This window comes from Dendrobates tinctorius, unplaced genomic scaffold, assembly GCF_039654945.1.
Source record: "Dendrobates tinctorius isolate UK_male_01 unplaced genomic scaffold, ASM3965494v1 ptg000192l, whole genome shotgun sequence".
Lineage (NCBI taxonomy): Eukaryota > Metazoa > Chordata > Amphibia > Anura > Dendrobatidae > Dendrobates > Dendrobates tinctorius.
Genome location: NW_027361859.1, coordinates 9085676 through 9105346, shown reverse-complemented (window position 1 = coordinate 9105346; position 19671 = coordinate 9085676). Strand labels below are relative to the sequence as shown.

General features: G+C 45.7%; 1 protein-coding gene across 1 annotated transcript in view; it reads right to left on the bottom strand.

Moving 5' to 3' along the window:
* Positions 1 to 1368: 1368 nt before the first annotated feature.
* LOC141055876 (uncharacterized) overlaps positions 1369 to 19671 on the bottom strand; it is a 149376-nt gene continuing 131073 nt past the window's right edge. The window contains 1 exon segment of the mRNA XM_073552591.1: positions 1369 to 2413. Within this exon segment, the coding sequence (XP_073408692.1) occupies positions 1761 to 2413 (653 nt within the window). The 3' untranslated portion in view covers positions 1369 to 1760.

The window sequence follows — 19671 nt, the reverse complement described above, 5'->3', positions numbered from 1 at the left end:
ATTGAATCTCAGACCCTCTGCCATGCTGCACAAAGAACACCAACACACCTAGTGAAAGCAAGGTGACAAATGGACAGAATGTAGGCAGCCACCTGTTTCTGAGTGTCTAAATAGGGTGCAGGCTAATGATTTAAATTGTTTGCAGGCCTCAAAACCGTTAAATGTCCATTTTGCAAGGCTGCGCGAAAATCTCGCCATACGGATTGCATACGGATGCCACACGGATTACATACGGATGCAGACATGCGCAAAATACGCGACCTCACCTTGCTTACGGATGACCTACGGAGCACTATTTAGGGGTCATTCATCCGTATTACGGAAGTAAACTACGGACCGTATTTTGCGCAGGTTAGTGTGACTCCGGCCTAAGGAGCCTCCTACCCTGCACTCATTAACTGTATTGCACCTGTTTGAACTGGTTACCTGTGTAAAAGACTCCTGTCCACACACTCAATCAATCTCACTCCAATTTCTTCACCATGGCCAGGACCAAAGAGCTATCTAAGGACACTAGGGATAAAAATTGTAGACCTGCACAAGGCTGAGGTGGGCTAGAGGACAATAGGCAAGTAGCTTGGTGAGAAGGCAACAACTATTGGAAAATTGAAGAAACACAAGATGACTGGCAATCTTCCTTGGTCTGGGGCTCCATTCAAGATCGCACCTTTTGTGGGAAAGGATGATTATGAGAAACTTCACTGGAGGACCTGGTCAATGACCTGAAGAGAGCTGGGACCACAGTCTCAAACATTACTATTTGTAACACACTACGCCGTGATGGATTAAAATCCTGAAGGGCACGCAAGGTCCCAGTGCTCACACCAGCACATGTACAGGCCCGTTTGAGGTTCACCAATGACCATATGGATGATCCAGAGGAGGCCAGGGGTAAGATTAGATCAAAATAGAACTTTTTGATATCAACTCCACTTCCCATGATTGGAGGAAGAATAAGGATGAGTACAACCCCAAGAACATCTTCCCAACCATGAAGCATGGTGGGGGAATTATATCTTGGGGGTGCTATTCTGCAAAGGGGACAGGACGATGCACCTTATTGAAGTGAGGATGGATTGGGTCATGCATCATGAAATTTTGTCCAACAACCTCCTTCCCTCATTAGGAACACTGATGATGCGTTGAAGAGGCTGTAGTAAAAATCAAAGCAAATAGAGTCTTATCCAATAAGACACAATATAGTTTTTATTAGATTATACTAACCTGACAATTCCGTTGTTAAGGCATAGAATGTGGGTATCAGCTGTAGCAGATCCACGGGTCAGCAAGTGACCGTTTAGCATCAAGGTGAAAGGATATTTGTGGACAGTTTTCGAAGTACTGAATAGACTGAGACATAGATCCAAATATGATTTGATTGGAAAGTAGTGGTTTATTCGATGCATATCGAAGTTAAAAGTTACTTCTTCATCAGGAGAGGACCACATGTATACAGAAAATGCAGGGGTAGCGTTTACATAGGTTTTTTTTTAATATGGGCGCCAATTGAAACACATGACAAAAATGTCAAGAGTTCACTAAAGCACCACAAGATACAACACAAGATATACATGAATAAAAAAAAAAATGGGGACAAATTGACATGATTTAAGAAATTGACAATATATTTATCTGTTTTACAGCAGGAATTCCCAATGAGAAATAAAACAGAAAAAAAAGAGACAAGAAAATGGACAAGAAGAAGAAGAATGATGGGCATTTACTTATTAGCAAGATGTTTTTCTTGTTATAAGTGTGTTTTATAATTTGTGAGTTCTCTTGTGTGTAACAAGAGATGATTTATGTGCAAAACATTTCCCACAATCTGAACATGAAAAAGGCTTCTCCCCTGTGTGAGTTCTCTGGTGTTTAACCAAATCTGATCTCTGGGTAAAGCATTTCCCACATTCTGAACATAAATATGGCTTCTCTCCTGTGTGAGTTCTCTGGTGTTTAACAAAAAATGATTTAACTGAAAAACATTTCCCACATTCTGAACATAAATATGGCTTCTCTCCTGTGTGAGTTCTCTGGTGTTTGACAAAAAATGATTTATCTGCAAAACATTTCCCACATTCTAAACATGAAAAAGGCTTCTCCCCTGTGTGAGTTCTCTGATGAATAACAAGAATTGATTTCTGGTTAAAACATTTCCCACATTCAGAACATGAAAAAGGCTTTTCTCCTGTGTGAGTTCTCTGGTGTTTAACCAAATCTGATTTCTGGTTAAAACATTTCCCACATTCTGAACATAAATATGGCTTCTGTCCTGTGTGAATTCTCTGGTGTTTAACAAAAAATGATTTATCTGAGAAACTTTTCCCACATTCTGAACATAAATATGGCTTCTCTCCTGTGTGAGTTCTCTGGTGTGAAACAAGAGATGATTTATCTGCAAAACATTTCCCACATTCTAAACATGAATATGGCTTCTCCCCTGTGTGAGTTCTCTGATGTTTTACAATCAATGATTTATTGTTAAAACATTGCCCACATTCTAAACATGAAAAAGGCTTTTCTCCTGTGTGAGTTCTCTGGTGTGTCACCAAATCTGATTTCTGGCTAAAATGATTCCCACATTCTAAACATGAAAAAGGTTTCTCCCCTGTGTGAATTTTCTCATGCCTAACAAGATCTGATTTCTGAATAAAACATTTTCCACACTTGTAACAAGAAAATCTATTCTCCGTTGTGGGAATTTTTTGATGTCTAAGAAAAGATATTTCGATGGGAAAACTATTTCCATATTCTGAACATGAAAACTGCTTCTTTGCTTTAATAGCAGTTTGTTTTTCAATGCTTATTTTGTGACTTTGATTTTCCTTAGTAATCGGAAATGAATCAGGAGACAGGACCTGTTTCCAAGGATCAGATGATAAATCTTTGCTGTGAAGGGATGATGGTATATCTGGAGTAATGGCATTCGCTTGAATTGTATCCTGTGGAGTCTCAAGATCATCTGATTTAAAAATTGAAGATGTCAGCTGTTCCTCTGATCTCTTAGTACAGTCGTCTGCCAAAAATAAAACCAATTTTTTTTTAATAAAATATCCTTCAACTTTATATTTTGAACATTTCTACTTACAATACATTTGGAAATGGCAAGTTATGTAGAAAAATTCATTTATTCACCAAGACAATGACAGATCACAGTCTGAGAGAAAACCTTATAGGATGAAGCTCTAGAGCCTCACAAATATTGGAATATTTTATTGGAATATATATTGGGGGAGGGAATATTGTGATCTAGAGGCAAAATGGTGATCATGCGATTGTGACTAAAAGATCATTCAGTTACTACTCACCTGGGTAGTCATAGCTAGGAATGTCCTCTTCACATTGCTCATCACCCGTCACATATATCTTTGTAGTATTAATATGGGTCAGATCTTCATCCTGAAACAAATATTGTAAAAGTCACAGATGGAGAAGACACATCTATGATCAGCTCTAATCCTGCCATCTCCACCGTTCTCATTACGCAAGTATAAAACATAATACGGGTGGATAAAACAAGACTGAGCACAAGACCTTCACAGCCGTCTACACATCATAGAGGAGATCTCATATCACCTTCTCTCCATCTACCTGATGATCCCGAGGAACATAGGGATCTTCTTGTTTACAGTCCTGTGGAAGAAGAGGACAGGGACATCTCTCTGGTGTTGTCCTCTTACTGGATAGAACTGGAGGAAACACATACAGGAACTGAATTAATTCTTTACATACAGATAATTCTAGGCCATGTGTATTTAGTCCTGTCTATTACCTGGTGATGTTAGAGGCTGGGGAACCTCCATCATGATGTCTTTGTACAGATCTTTGTGTCCTTCTAAATACTCCCACTCCTCCATGGAGAAATAGACGGTGACATCCTGACACCTTATAGGAACCTGACACATACAATGATACCGTCATCCCCCGATCCCTTCATAGTGCTACTGTATAATGTCCCAACATTCCCAGCAGTGTCACCTCTCCAGTCAGCAGCTCAATCATCTTGTAAGTAAGTTCTAGGATCTTCTGGTCATTGATGTCCTCATGTATCAGGGGGTGAGGTGGAGGCCCCGTGATTGGGCTCAGGGGTCTTCCCCATCCCTCAGACACAGGGTCCTGACAGCGCTCACTAGAGGTCTTCTTCACTACTGTGTAATCCTGGTTATGGAGAGACACATTAATAAATCTCCCTACAGACATTTCCAGAGACCTCACCTCTCCAGTTCTGTCCATCTGTTATTCCCATAGATAAGAATGATGTAATGTGACGTCATCAAAATCTCTCACCTCTCCAGTAAGCCTGGAGAGGATCTCTAGGGTGAGGTGTAATATCCTCTCCATCGTTTTGTTATTGTCCTTGCTTGATGGGTAAATCAGAAAAGTTCTCTCAATATAGAAGATCTCCACTCAAAAGATCCAAAATTGTAGGAACCTGAATGAGAAGAAGATGAGCCGATGTAACATCATAAACAATCCCATATAATAATACAATTACTGGAGATAATAAGGGGAAACATATAAGGAGATGTTATATTTATGAATGAACAGCTAGACTTACATCCAGTTACATTCACTAAAAAGATAAAAATGTCTACTTCTGGAATAATCTGTCCCCAGAATGTCTCCATTACATGTACAGCTCGTCCCGCAGATTACAGCCCCTCATACATCTATAGCACCGGCCCTATTCCACAATTCCAGACCTGGGAACCTGATCCAGGAATGGGGGAAGGGAGGATTTATACAGTAGGAGGTGGGTGGTAGAATAGTGTGGGGCAACTAGTTGTATCTTACTATGTGGGGGGAGGATGGTTCTGGGCAACATTATGCTTTGTGTGGGGGGTCAGAATGGGGCCCTGTACTATGAAGACTAGAGATGAGCGAATAGGTGGATAGGTGGAGCTGATTATCGGGAGCTCCACGTATCCGGGTTCCCAATGCAATTATTCAGTAACTGCTGTAGCTATTCGCTCATCCCTAATGAAAACAATCCGTTTCCTCCCTTCCTGTCTCCCAGAGTTGGGTCGTATGTATCTATTACAGGAAACAGAACAGAAACGTTATGATTCTTATAAAGTGGCAACAAAGACCTCAAAAGAGTCTCCTAAGTGCTGAAGGGGTTAATGTCCCCCGCACCAAGTAATGGGGAATCTCCAGCACCTACCTCCACCCGCAGAGCCGCACTCCACATATATGGCTGCTCTGTGCGCACAGGACCTGTGATGACGTCACAGGAGGGGAGGAGTCAGGGGTCACATGATCAGGGCCTCAGTGTATGCAGGACTCTGCTGTGCTGGTTGTCATGGTGCTGGATGAGGGGAAGTTTATGTGTGGGGTCAGGAGGGGTTTACAGGGGGGATGTAGCAGAGCCACGTGTGTACGAGGTGTACGGAGTGGAGCCGTGTGTGTACGAGGTGTACGGAGCGGAGCCGTGTGTGTACGAGGTGTACGGAGCGGAGCCGTGTGTGTACGAGGTGTACGGAGCGGAGCCGTGTGTGTACGAGGTGTACGGAGCGGAGCCGTGTGTGTACGAGGTGTACGGAGCGGAGCCGTGTGTGTACGAGGTGTACGGAGCGGAGCCGTGTGCGTGCGAGGTGTACGGAGCGGAGCCGCGTGCGTACGAGGTGTAAGGAGCGGAGCCGTGTGCGTGCGAGGTGTACGGAGCGGAGCCGCGTGTGTACGAGGTGTACGGAGCGGAGCCGTGTGCGTACGAGGTGTAAGGAGCGGAGCCGTGTGCGTACGAGGTGTACGGAGCGGAGCCGTGTGCGTACGAGGTGTACGGAGTGGAGCCGTGTGCGTACGAGGTGTAAGGAGCGGAGCCGTGTGCGTACGAGGTGTACGGAGCGGAGCCGCGTGTGTACGAGGTGTACGGAGCGGAGCCGTGTGTGTACGAGGTGTACGGAGCGGAGCCGTGTGCGTACGAGGTGTAAGGAGCGGAGCCGTGTGTGTACGAGGTGTACGGAGCGGAGCCGTGTGCGTACGAGGTGTACGGAGTGGAGCCGTGTGCGTACGAGGTGTAAGGAGCGGAGCCGTGTGCGTACGAGGTGTACGGAGCGGAGCCGCGTGTGTACGAGGTGTACGGAGCGGAGCCGTGTGTGTACGAGGTGTACGGAGCGGAGCCGCGTGTGTACGAGGTGTACGGAGCGGAGCCGTGTGTGTACGAGGTGTACGGAGCGGAGCCGCGTGTGTACGAGGTGTACGGAGCGGAGCCGCGTGTGTACGAGGTGTACGGAGCGGAGCCGTGTGCGTGCGAGGTGTACGGAGCGGAGCCGTGTGTGTACGAGGTGTACGGAGCGGAGCCACGTGTGTACGAGGTGTACGGAGCGGAGCCACGTGTGTACGAGGTGTACGGAGCGGAGCCGTGTGTGTACGAGGTGTACGGAGCGGAGCCGTGTGTGTACGAGGTGTACGGAGCGGAGCCGTGTGTGTACGAGGTGTACGGAGCGGAGCCGTGTGTGTACGAGGTGTACGGAGCAGAGCCGTGTGTGTACGAGGTGTACGGAGCAGAGCCGTGTGTGTACGAGGTGTACGGAGCAGAGCCGTGTGTGTACGAGGTGTACGGAGCAGAGCCGTGTGTGTACGAGGTGTACGGAGCAGAGCCGTGTGTGTACGAGGTGTACGGAGCAGAGCCGTGTGTGTACGAGGTGTACGGAGCAGAGCCGTGTATGTACGAGGTGTACGGAGCAGAGCCGTGTGTGTACGAGGTGTACGGAGCGGAGCCGCGTGTGTACGAGGTGTAGGGAGCGGAGCCGTGTGTGTACGACGTGTAGGGAGCGGAGCCGTGTGTGTACGACGTGTAGGGAGCGGAGCCGTGTGTGTATGAGCTGTACGGAGCGGAGCCACGCGTGTACAAGGTGTACGGAGCAGAGCCGTGTGTGCAAGGTGTACGGAGCAGAGCCACGTATGTACGAGGTGTACTGAGCCACGTGTGTATGAGGTGTACGGAGTGGAGCCGTGTGTGTACGAAGTATGCGGAGTGGAGTCGTGTGTGTACTTGGTTTACGGAGCAGAGCCGCGTGTGTACGGAGTGGAGCCATGTGTGTACGGGATGTACAGAGCGGAACCAACTGTGTACGAGGTGTACAAAGTAGTCTTTTCCCGCGGGCACAGGAGTACACAGCAGAGCCCTGAGGAGCACTCTGGTCTATACCATCTTTTCCTTAATAATACTATATACTGTACCTTTGTATCTCTTATAGCCAATATGTAATGAAGTTTTGGCTTGGAAATTATTTCCTCTATCTGAAATTATAATTGATGAGTTTTTTTGACATGCTGTATCTCAGTTATATTTTCTCTTAATAATGTGCATCGTATGACATATATTTATTTGTTTCTTTGTTTCTCTATTTTTCTTTTATTTTAACCCCTTTACCCCCAAGGGTGGTTTGCATGTTAATGACTGGGCCAATTTTTACAATTCTGACCACTGTCCCTTTATGAGGTAATAACTCTGGAACACTTCCATGGATCCCGGTGATTCTGACATTGTTTTCTCGTGACATATTGTACTTCATGTTAGTGGTAAAATTTCATTCATATAACTCGTGAAAAAAATGGAAATTTGGCAAAAATTTTGAAAATTTAGCAATTTTCCAACTTTGAATTTTTATGCCCTTAAATCACAGAGATATGGCACCCAAAAAAATTAATAAATAACATTTCCCACATGTTTACTTTACATCACCACAATTTTGGAACAAAAATTTTTTTTGTTAGGAAGTTGTAAGAGTTAAAAGTTGACCAGCAATTTCTCATTTTTGCAACACCATTTTATTTTTACGGACCACATCACATTTGAAGTCACTTTGAGGGGTCTATATGATAGAAAATACCCAAAAGTGACACCATTCTAAAAACTGCACCCCTCAAGGTGCTCAAAACCATATTCAAGAAGTTTATTAACCCTTCAGGTGCTTCACAAAAAAATTACTTCAGGTCCAATTTTTTTATTTTACCAAGGGTAACAGGAGAAATTGGACTGCAAAAGTTATTGTGCAATTTGTCCTGATTACGCTGATACCTGATATGTGGGGGGAAACACTGTTTCGGTGCATGGCAGAGCTCAGAAGGGAAGGAGCGCCGTTTGACTTTTTCAATGCAAAATTGGCTGGAATTCAGATCGGACGCCATGTCGCGTTTGGAGAGCCCCTGATGTACCTAAACAGTGGAAACCCCCCACAAGTGACCCCATTTTGGAAACTAGACCCCCCAAGGAACTTATCTAGATATGTGGTGAGAACTTTGAACCCACAAGGGCTTCACAGAAGTTTATAACGTACAACCGCACAATTAAAAAATCATATTTTTTCCACAAAAATGATCTTTTCACCCCAAATTTTTAATTTTCCAAGGGTAACAGGACCCCAAAAGTTATTGTGCAATTTGTCCTGAGTATGCTGATACCCCATATGTCAGTGTAAATGACTATTTAGGCGCATGGCAGAGCTCGGAAGGAAAGCAGCGCCATTGGACTTTTTTGGCTGGAATTTATATCGTACACCATGTCGCGTTTGGAAAGCCCCAGATGTGCCAAAACAGTGGAAACCCCCAACAAATAACACCATTTTGGAAACTAGACCCCCCAAGGAACTTATCTAGATGTGTGGTGAGAACTTTGAACCCCCAAGGGCTTCACAGAAGTTTATAACGTACAGCCTTACAATTAAAAAATCATATTTTTTCCACAAAAATGATCTTTTCACCCTCAATTTTTATTTTTCCAAGGGTAACAGGACCCCAAAAGTTATTGTGCAATTTGTCCTGAGTACGCTGATACCCCATATGTGGGGGTAAACCACTATTTGGGCGCATGGCAGAGCTCGGAAGGGAAGCAGCACCATTTGACTTTTATGGCTGGAATTGAGATTGGGCGCCATGTCGTGTTTGGAAAGCCCCTGATGTGCCAAAACAGTGGAAACCCCCCACAAATAACACCAATTTGGAAACTAGACCCCCCAAGGAACTTATCTAGATGTGTGGTGAGAACTTTGAACCTCCCAGGGCTTCACAGAAGTTTATAACGTACAGTCGTAAAATCAAAAAATCAAATTTTTTCCACAAAAATGATCTTTTCACCCCCAATTTTTATTTTCCCAAGGGTAACAGGACCCTAAAAGTTATTGTGCAATTTCTCCTGAGTACACTGATATCCCACATGTGGGGGTAAACCACTATTTGGGTGCATGGCAGAGCTCGGAAGGGAAGCAGGGCCATTTTACTTTTTTGGCTGGAATTGGGATTGGGCGCCATGCCGCGTTTGGAAAGCCCCTGATGTGCCTAAACAGTGGAAACCCCCCACAAATGACACCATTTTGGAAACTAGACCCCCCAAGGAACTTCTCTAAATGTGTGGTGAGCACTTTGAACCCCCAAGGGCTTCACAGAAGTTTATAACGCCCGGGTGTGAAAATAAAAAATCATATTTTTTCCACAAACATGATCTTTTAGTCCCCAATTTTTTATTTTCCCAAGGGTAACAGGAGAAAATGGACCCCAAAAGTTGTTGTCCAATTTGTCCTGAGTACGCTGATACCCCATATGTGGGAGAAAACTACTGTATGGGCACACGTCGGTGCTCGGAAGGGAAGTAGTGACGTTTTGGAATGCAGACTTTGATGGAATGGTCTGCGGGTGTCATGTTGCCTTTTGAGAGCCCATGATGTACCTAAACAGTGGAAACCCGCACAAGTAACCCCATTTTGGAAACTAGACCCCCTAAGGAACTTATCTAGATGTGTGGTGAGCACTTTGAACCCCCCAGTGCTGCACAGAAGTTTATAACGTACAACCGTACAATTAAAAAATCATATAAATATCATGATATTTTTGCCCCCAATTTTTAATTTTCTAAGGGTAACATGAGAAATTGGACCCCAAAAGTTGTTTTGAAATTTGTCCTGAGTAGGCTGATACCCCATATGTGGGGGTAAAGCACTGTTTGGACACATGGCAGAGCTTGGAAGGGAAGGAGCACCTTTTGACTTTTTCAACGCAGAATTGGCTGGAATTGAGATCAGACACCATGTTGCATTTGGAGAGCCCCTGATGTGCCCAAACAGTGGAAACCCCCCAATTCTAACTCCAACCCTAACCCCAACACACCCCTAACCCTATTCTCCACCCTAACCCTAGTCCTAACCCTATTGGGAAAATGGAAATAAATACATTTTTTAATTTTATTATTTTTCTCTAAGGGGGTGATAACGGGGGGTTTGATTTACTATTTATGGCGGGTTTTTATTTTTGGCAGCTGTCACACGCTAAAAGACGCTATTAATTGTAAAAATAGTTTTTGCATCACCACATTTTGAGAGCTATAATTTTTCCATATTTTGACTCACCGAGTCATGTAAGGTCTTATTTTTTGCGGGACGAGATGACGTTTTTATTGGTACCATTTTCGGGCGTGTGACATTTTTTGATCGCTTTTTATTCCGATTTTTGGGACGCAGAATGAACAAAAACCAGCATTTCAAGAATTTCTTTTGGGGGGTGCGTTTACACCGTTCCGCGTGGGGTAAAATTGATAAGGCAGTTTTATTCTTCGGGTCAGTACGATTACAGCGGTACCTCATTTATGTCTTTTTATGTTTTGACGCTTTTATGCAATGAAAACAATTTTATATAAAAGATAATTATTTTTGCATCAGTTTATTCTGCGAGCTATAACTTTTCAATTTTTTCGCTGATGATGCTGTGTGGTAGCTCTTTTTTTGCGGAACAAGATGACGTTTTCAGCGGTACCATGGATATTTATATCCGTCTTTTTGATCGCGCGTTATTACACTTTTTGTTCGGCGGTATGATAATATAGCATTATTTTTTGCTTTGTTTTCTATTTTTATTTTTTAAGGGGTTCACTAAAGGGGTTAACTAATGAGAAAGTTTTATAGGGCGGGCCGTTACGGACGCGGCGATACCAAATATGTGTACTTTTATTGTTTCTTTTTTATTTCCAAAAAATGAATTTATTAGGGAATATTTTTTTTTATTTATTTAGCGATTTTTTATAAATTATTTTTACACTTTTTTTTTTTAACTTTATTACAATGTCCCAGGGTAGACATCACTGTCATGTGTGAGATCGCTGATATGACACATCACAGATCGCTGTGACAGATCAGCGATCTGACATAGGCACTGCAGAAGGCTTCCTCATGCCTGCACTTTGCAGGCACTGAGGAAGTCGGCTCCCTGCAGGCCCCCGAAGGTACCTGCCGCCATATTGGATCCGGGGACCTGCAGGGAAGGAGGCCTCCAGAGCAGCGCAGAACATCGCGCTGCTCCGGGGGGCTCAGGGAAGCACGGAGGGAGCCCCCTCCCTGCCGATGCTTCCCTAAACCGTGTTTGATCGCAGTGTGCCAGGGGTTAACGTGTCGGGGGCGGTCCGTGACCGCCACTGACACATAGTGCCGGGTTTCAGCTGTGATTATCAGCTGACACCCGGCCGCGATCAGTGTTATGACGTATTATCCCGTCCTTGGGAATTAAGTCCCAGGGCACATGGATGGGATAGTACGTCATATGGCAGAAAGGGGTTAAGCTCTAGTACAATACTCTGATGAAGGTCCATAAACAGACCGAAAACGTTCAGTAACTTTCTTTGTCTGGATACTTAATAAATGGAACCCATTATAGCGCACCTATACATTTAAAAGGGATTTTGCACTTTCTTTTTCTCTGATCATAGATCCGCTTTGTAACTTGACAGATCAGGTGTCCAATCTGACCCAAATGATGCAGGAGTTGTCAGTGGAACATAGGGCTCTTACTTCCTCTCACAAGCAACTCCAGTGGGAGCTTACTCAGACTGTTAAATCTTTTCAGGGTTCCATGACTAAATCAGCTGTTAGGCAATCTAACCCCACTGATTTGTCCTTACACTCTCCTGAACCTAAGGTCGGGCTCCCTGATATTTTCTCTGGTGAGAAGGAGAGGTTTCTTGCATTCAGAGAAAGTTGTAGGCTATTTTTTCCCTTAGGCTGGAGTCACACACAACGTCAAAAAAATCGGTCCGATTATGACGGACCACAATCGCACAAATGTTTCATGAACAGTGATCCGTCTGTCATCCGATTGTAATTCGAGGATGCGATTTTCTCGCATCTGAGCGTCCGTGTGACATTCGTTTGACATCCGTGTGACATCCGTCTGCCGAGATTTTCTCGGCGGCTTGCAAAATGGACATATAATGGAGCCCAATGACAGGTTAAAACACAAACGAAAGAATAGATATATATACACATAGAATACATATATATATATAAATGTCATTGTGACATATATATATATACAGTATATATATACAGTATATATACAGTATATATATATATATATTTCATAGAGTTCTACATAGAAGAATAGCCGCTAATTCAATTGCCGGCTTCTGTAAAATCATTCCAAAACCCGACATGAAATGACACATGGTTTACATACAGTAAAGCATTTCATTTCATGTATTTTTTTTTTATATGTCGCTGACTAATAATTAAATTAGGGTTTGTGTGTAAAATTTGGTACATTTAGGTGTTAAATTAAGGGGTTAATTCGTTGAAAAAATTGCGTGGGCTTCCGCGGTAAAAGCGCAACCAGAGAGGGAAAGCCAGTGAGTGAGGGCATATTTTAATAGCCTAGATAGGGACCTTTGTTTTTGCCCCCCCACCGGGCCCCTACACACCCCAGAAAGGCGCATCTATAAGATGCGCCTTTTCTGGCACGTAGCCTCTCTATTCCCATTGACCTGTAGCGGTGGCTAATGGGTTAATATTAATGGGTTAATGTCACCTTGCAATTGGAAGGTGACATTAAGCCGATTAATAATGGAGAGGTGTCAATAAGACACCGTTCCATTATTAACCCTAGACTATTAAAGGGTTAAAAAAACAGACATTAATTAAAAATTATTTTAATGAAATAAAGACACCAAGTTTTTGACAAGATTTATTCCTCTGCTAATCCAAAAATAAACCATCGACCTGTAACAAAAATAAAACAAAAAAGCAATAATATCCTTACCTCTCTGCTGGTCAGTCAGGTCCCCTGCTGCAACCCATCAGAAGGGGTTGACTGGTTTACAAAGGGGACCGGTGCTAATGCGATCAGCCCCTCTGTAAATCACTGCAGAGTGAATTAATCTCTGCGCAGCCTCCCTGGCTGACCGGAGATGAACTAATGAGTGCGGGAAAGTTTCTGCATTTTTTCCCACGCTCATCAGTTCACCTCAGGTCAGCAAGGGGACTCCACGCAGCCTCACTGACGTCCCCTCACCCCCCTTTTCGTGGTATGCATGGTCCCCTCACCCCCCTTTCGTGCTATGGATGGTACTCTCACCCCCACGAATCCTAGTATGCATGGCAGCCTATTCCTCATCCTGGTATGCATGGTCACCTAACCCCCCAATCCTGGTATGCATGGTACCCCCTCATCCCTATCCTGGAATGTATGGTCCCCTCACCCCTCTATCCTGGTATGCATGGTACCCCTCATCCCCCAATCCTGGTATGCATAGCCCCCTAACCCCTCAATCCTGGTATGCATGGTCCTCTCACCACCCAATCCTGGTATGCATGGTCCCCTCACCCCCCTATCCTGGTATGCATGGTCCACTTACCCCCATTCCTGGTATGCATGGTCCTCAAACCCCTCTTTTCATGGTATGCAGGGTCATCTCTCCCCCCAATCTAAGATGGTAGCAGGCTTGGTCACCACAGGAGAATCAGCAAGGAAGCTCCTAGAGAGGGCGTCTGCCTTGACATTCTTTGTTCCAGGAAGAAAAGAAACCACAAAATCAAAACGTGTAAAAAACAAGGCCCACCTAGCCTGTCTAGGGTTCAAGCGCTTAGCCGTCTCTAGGTAAATCAAATTCTTGTGGTCAGTGAGGACCACGACTTGATGCTTAGATCCCTCCAACCAATGTCTCCACTCCTCAAATGCCCATTTCATGGCCAACAGTTCCCTATTCCCCACATCATAGTTAGGTTCAGAGGGAGAGAACTTTCGGGAAAAGAAAGCACAGGGATTCATTTTAGATGTTACAGGATCCTTTTGGGACAAAACAGCTCCTGCACCAATCTCAGAAGCATCCACCTCCACCTGGAATGGAAGTGAGACATCAGGTTGCCGCAAAACCGGGGCGGAGGTGAATCTTCGCTTCAACTCCTGAAAGGAAGAAACAGCCTCCGGAGACCAATTCAACACATCAGCACCCTTTTTAGTCAAATCAGTCAATGGCTTGGCAATACTAGAAAATTTTGCTATAAATTTCCGATAAAAATTAGCAAAACCCAAAAACTTCTGGAGGGCCTTCAAAGAAGTGGGCTGAACCCAATCGTGAATGGCCTGTACCTTGGCCGGGTCCATTTCAATAGTTGACAGGGACAAAATAAATCCCAAAAAAGAAATCCTCTGTACTCCAAAAAGGCATTTAGATCCCTTGACATACAGGGAATTCTCCCTCAAGATCCGGAACACAGTCCGAATATGTTCCACATGAGAATCCCAATCCTTGGAGAAGATCAAAATATCATCCAGATAGATAATCAAAAATTTATCGACAAAATCTCAGAAAATATCGTTCATGAAGCACTGGAAGACAGAAGGGGCATTAGTGAGCCCAAAAGGCATCACCAGGTACTCAAAATGTCCCTCCGGAGTATTAAACGCCGTGTTCCATTCATCCCCATGCTTAATGCGAATAAGATTATACGCCCCCCTGAGGTCAAGCTTGGTAAACCAGCAAGCACCTTTAACTCTGGAGAATAGATCAGAAATCAGGGGTAACGGATACTGATATTTAACAGTAATTTTGTTGAGGGCACGATAATCAATACAAGGTCTTAATGATCCATCCTTTTTGGCTACAAAAAAAAAACCGGCACCCAAGGGTGACGAGGATGGTCTAATATGACCCTTCTCCAACGCCTCCTTAATATAGGATCGCATAGCCTCGTGCTCGGGTACAGATAAATTGAAGAGCCGACCCTTGGGAAATTTACACCCCGGGCTCAGTTCAATTGCACAGTCATAACTCCTATGAGGAGGCAGAGACGCAGACTCATTCTCAATAAATACATCATAAAAGTCCGCCAAATAATCAGGAACATCATGCGACTGAGGAGAGGTGGAAAACACCGGAGCCTCACTAAAGGCACACCGACAACCCCAACTCACCACAGACACAGATTTCCAATCCAAAACTGGATTATGAATCTGTAACCAGGGAAACCCCAGAACAACAGTATCATGCAGATTATGCAACACCAGAAATCTGCAATTTTCTTGATGGTCTGGGGCGACCCGCATTACCACCTGGGTCCAAAACTGAGGTTTATTTTTAGCCAAAGGAGTAGCATCAATTCCCCTCAAAGGGATAGGCGTCTGCAGAGGTGTCATCGGAAATCCACAACGTTTAGCAAAATCCAAGTCCATTAGGTTTAGGGCTGCTCCCGAATCCACAAACGCCTTGGCGGAAAATGTGGACAGGGAGCAAATCAGAGTAATAGCCAGAAGAAACTTAGGTTGAACACCCCCAACAGAAAACGTGTGTGCAAAGCGTTTCTCTCGTTTGGGACAGACAGAAATAATATGCGAGGCATCTCCACAGAAAAAACACAGCTTATTACGCCTTCTGAACTCCTGACGCTGCTCTCTGGAAAAAACTCTATCATATTGCATAGGTTCAGACATTTGTTCAACAGGTGGCAACACCTCTCGTGCAGCTTTGCGTTCGCGCAAACGCCGATCAACCTGAATGGCTAATGACATAGAATCGTCAAGACCAGAGGGAACAGGAAATCCCACCATAGTATCTTTTATGGCTTCTGACAACCCCTTCCGAAAGAGAGCAGCCAAGGCATTATCATTCCAGGTAGTAAGTACTGCCCACTTTCGGAATTTTTGACAGTACAATTCTGCAGAATCACGACCCTGGCTCAATGCCAGCAGGGTCTTTTCAGCCTGATCAATGGCATTAGGTTCGTCATACAACAACCCCAAAGCTTGAAAGAATGCGTTCACATTAGTCAGAATAGGATCATCTGGTTTCAAAGAAAACGCCCAATCCTGGGGATCGCCACGCAGCAAAGAGATGACAATTTTAACCTGCTGCGCGGAGCTCCCTGACGAGTTAGGCTTCAAGGCAAAAAATAATTTACAATTATTTTTGAAATTCAAAAATTTAGACCGATCCCCAAAAAATACATCAGGTGTAGGAATCTTTGGTTCAGCATCATGTGAATGAGCAAGGTAGGCGGAAATTCCCCGCACTTCCGCAGCGAGCTGCTCCACACGATCAGACAATTGCTTTATCTCCATTGAGAGGAAAAAAAAAAAAATTCCCCCTACGGCCTTAGAGATGTAGAGGAAAAAATATACACACTTTTTTTTTTTTTTTTTTAACAATTCTTTCCTGCTATTGAGTACCCTAGAATCTGCGGTATGGCGGGTGATTCGGTTATGAATGAGTCACCGTAGGAGGCAAAAGCAGAAATACAAGCTAAGTCCAGAAAACCAGAGAAGTTGGCAACTATCAGATTGCAGACCCCTGAACCTATCAACACAACTAGCAGTAGCCGTGGGGGGTTCCTACGATGCCCTAGACCCCTCGATCACAGTCAGAGAAATACATAGGCCTAAAGAAAGAAAGGGGAAATCTAAACTGCCCCAGAGCAGACCCCAAAGCAATAGGCAGCCCCCAACATATAATGACGGTGAAGCAAGATGAAAATACTAACACAGACAGAAAGATAGACTGAGCAAAGACGGGCCCCAAAACTACCTAGATAGGAAAGGAAAGGAAGGCTGCTGTCTGCAATCTGCCAAAACCCTATCAAAGACATAAGCCAACCAGCTGATATGAAAAAGGCCCTGAAGCAGCTAGGCTTCAAAAACTGAATCAGTACTCAGGTATTTTCAGAAGACAGAGCTAAATGAATTCAGCACACCCCAGCAGGGAATGGCAGAAATCCAGAAAAACAAAGCAAAAACAAAGGCAAAGGACAAAAGCAAAAGGCCGAGCAGCAAACTTAGCTTTGGAGGAGCAGGGATTCAGACTGGTCTCCAAGGATCCCACAGAGAAATCACCCGCAGGGCAGAAGGGCGTCGGCAGCATTATATCCAGTCTGTAACTCCACTCAGCCAGTCACAATCATCAGCCTCAGGTGTTTGACAATCAGGCTCACCACCTTTCTTTACCAGAAGAGGGAGTTCCTCGGGCCTCAGTAATGAAGGGGAAAATGAACTCACAACAGTACCCCTCATCCCCCAATCCTGGTATGCATAGCCCCCTAACTCCTCAATCCTGGAATGCATGGTCCTCTCACCCCCCAATCCTGGTATACATGGTCCCCTCACCCCCCCTATCCTGGTATGCATGGTCCTCTCACCCCCCTATCCTGGTATGCATGGTCCTCTCCCCCCCCCCTATCCTGGTACGCATGGTCCCCTCACCCCCATTCCTGGTATGCATGGTCCTTAGACCCCTCTTTTCATGGTTTGCAGGGTCCTCTCTCCCCCCAATCCTGGGATGCATGGTCCTCTCACCCCCCAATCCTGGTTTGCATGGTCCTCTCACCCCCCTATCCTGGTATGCATGGTGCTCTCACCCCCGTATCCTGGTATACATGCTACCCCTCACCCCCCAATCTTGGTATGCATGGTCCCATCACTCCACTTTTCGTCATATGCATGGTCCCCTCACCCCCCTTTCGGGGTATGCATGGTCCCCTCACCCCCTTTCGTGGCATGCATGGTCCTCTCAACCCCCCTTCGTGGTATACATGGTCCCCTCACTCCCCTTTCGTGGTATGCATGGTCCCCTCACCCCCCTTTCGTGGTATGGATGGTACTCTCACCCCCACGAATCCTGGTATGCATGGCAGCCTATTCCTCATCCTGGTATGCATGGTCACCTAACCCCCCAGTCCTGGTATGCATGGTACCCCCTCATCCCTATCCTGGTATGTATGGTCCCCTCACCCCCCCTTCCTGGTATGCATGGTACCCCTCATCCCCCAATCCTGGTATGCATAGCCCCCTAACCCCTCAATCCTGGTATGCATGGTCCTCTCACTCCCCAATCCTGGTATACATGGTCCCCTCACCCCCCTATTCTGGTATGCATGGTCCTCTCACCCCCCTATGCTGGTATGCATGGTCCTCTCACCCCCCTATCCTGGTATGCATGGTCCTCTCCCCCCCTATCCTGGTATGCATGGTCCCCTCACCCCCATTCCTGGTATGCATGGTCCTCATACCCCTCTTTTCCTGGTATACAGGGTCCTCTCTCCCCCCAATCCTGGGATGCATGGTCCTCTCACCCCCCAATCCTGGTTTGCATGGTCCTCTCACCCCCCTATCCTGGTATGCATGGTGCTCTCACCCCCGTATCCTGGTATACATGCTACCCCTCACCCCCCAATCTTGGTATGCATGGTCCCATCACTCCACTTTTCGTCATATGCATGGTCCCCTCACCCCCCTTTCGGGGTATGCATGGTCCCCTCACCCCCTTTCGTGACATGCGTGGTTCCCACACACCCCCTTCGTGGTATACATGGTCCCCACACCCCCCCTTCGTGATATACATGGTCCCCTCACTCCCCTTTCGTGGTATGCATGGTCTCCTCACCCCACTTTCGTGGTATGCATGGTCCCCTCACCCCCCTTTCGTTGTATGCATGGTCCCCTCACTCCCATTTCCTGGTATGCATGGTCCCCTCACCCCCTTTTGTGGTATGCATGGTACCCTCACCCCCACCAATCCTGGTATGCATGGCACCCTTTTCCTCATCCTGTATGCATGGTCACCTAACCCCCCAATCCTGGTGAAACGGGGTCTACCAAGCTGGAGTACCTCTTTCAGTACCACCCCGTGTTTTCGGAGGTCCGCTCTGTGTTGGCTGGAGTCTGAATGAATGGTGCTGGCTGGAATTCCTTGGTTACATGGGCGCATATAAAAAAATCAATGCTTCGCCACGTATTTCCAGTCTGACAACACTTTACTCACAGGACACAGAATATATCACACAGATACAGAGGGCAGGCCAATAGAAAAGCGGCAGGCCAGACATGCATTACAAAAGCCGCAGGTGGCCGGAGCCTGCTGATGTTTACTGTGGGAATTACAAAGGTGGGGGGAGGGCGGACAAAAGGAGAATATCGTGTCCCCTCTGCTCAGGGGCGCAGCCTGTGGGCTGATGCATTAGGGACATGCATCTCACATAGAACCTATTATACATACATATAATTGCACAACATATTCTGGGTGCTGAGTGGTTCTGTAGCACGTAACACGGCTCCCCCTTTTCAGCGACGCGATCGGCATACACAGTCTGATCCTCAACGGAGTGGTTTGGGGATGACCGAAGTTTATGGGGTTGGTATATGTTCCGTTTGTCGACTTAGTCCATCGGCGTTACCGTTTTGTTTGCCGGGTCTGTGGTGGATGGTGAAGTCCAGAGGTTGTAGGGCTAAACTCCACTGCAGCAATCTGGCGTTGTCTCCGGAGACCTTATTAAGCCAGACTAGGGGATTATGGTCCGTTAGGAGGAAAAACTGTCGTCCATACAAATATGGTTGAAACTTCTTGAGTGCCCATACTACCGCCAGGCACTCCTTCTCGATGGCCGCTTAGCTTACTTCACGGGGCAGTAGTTTCCGACTCAGGTAAGCTAC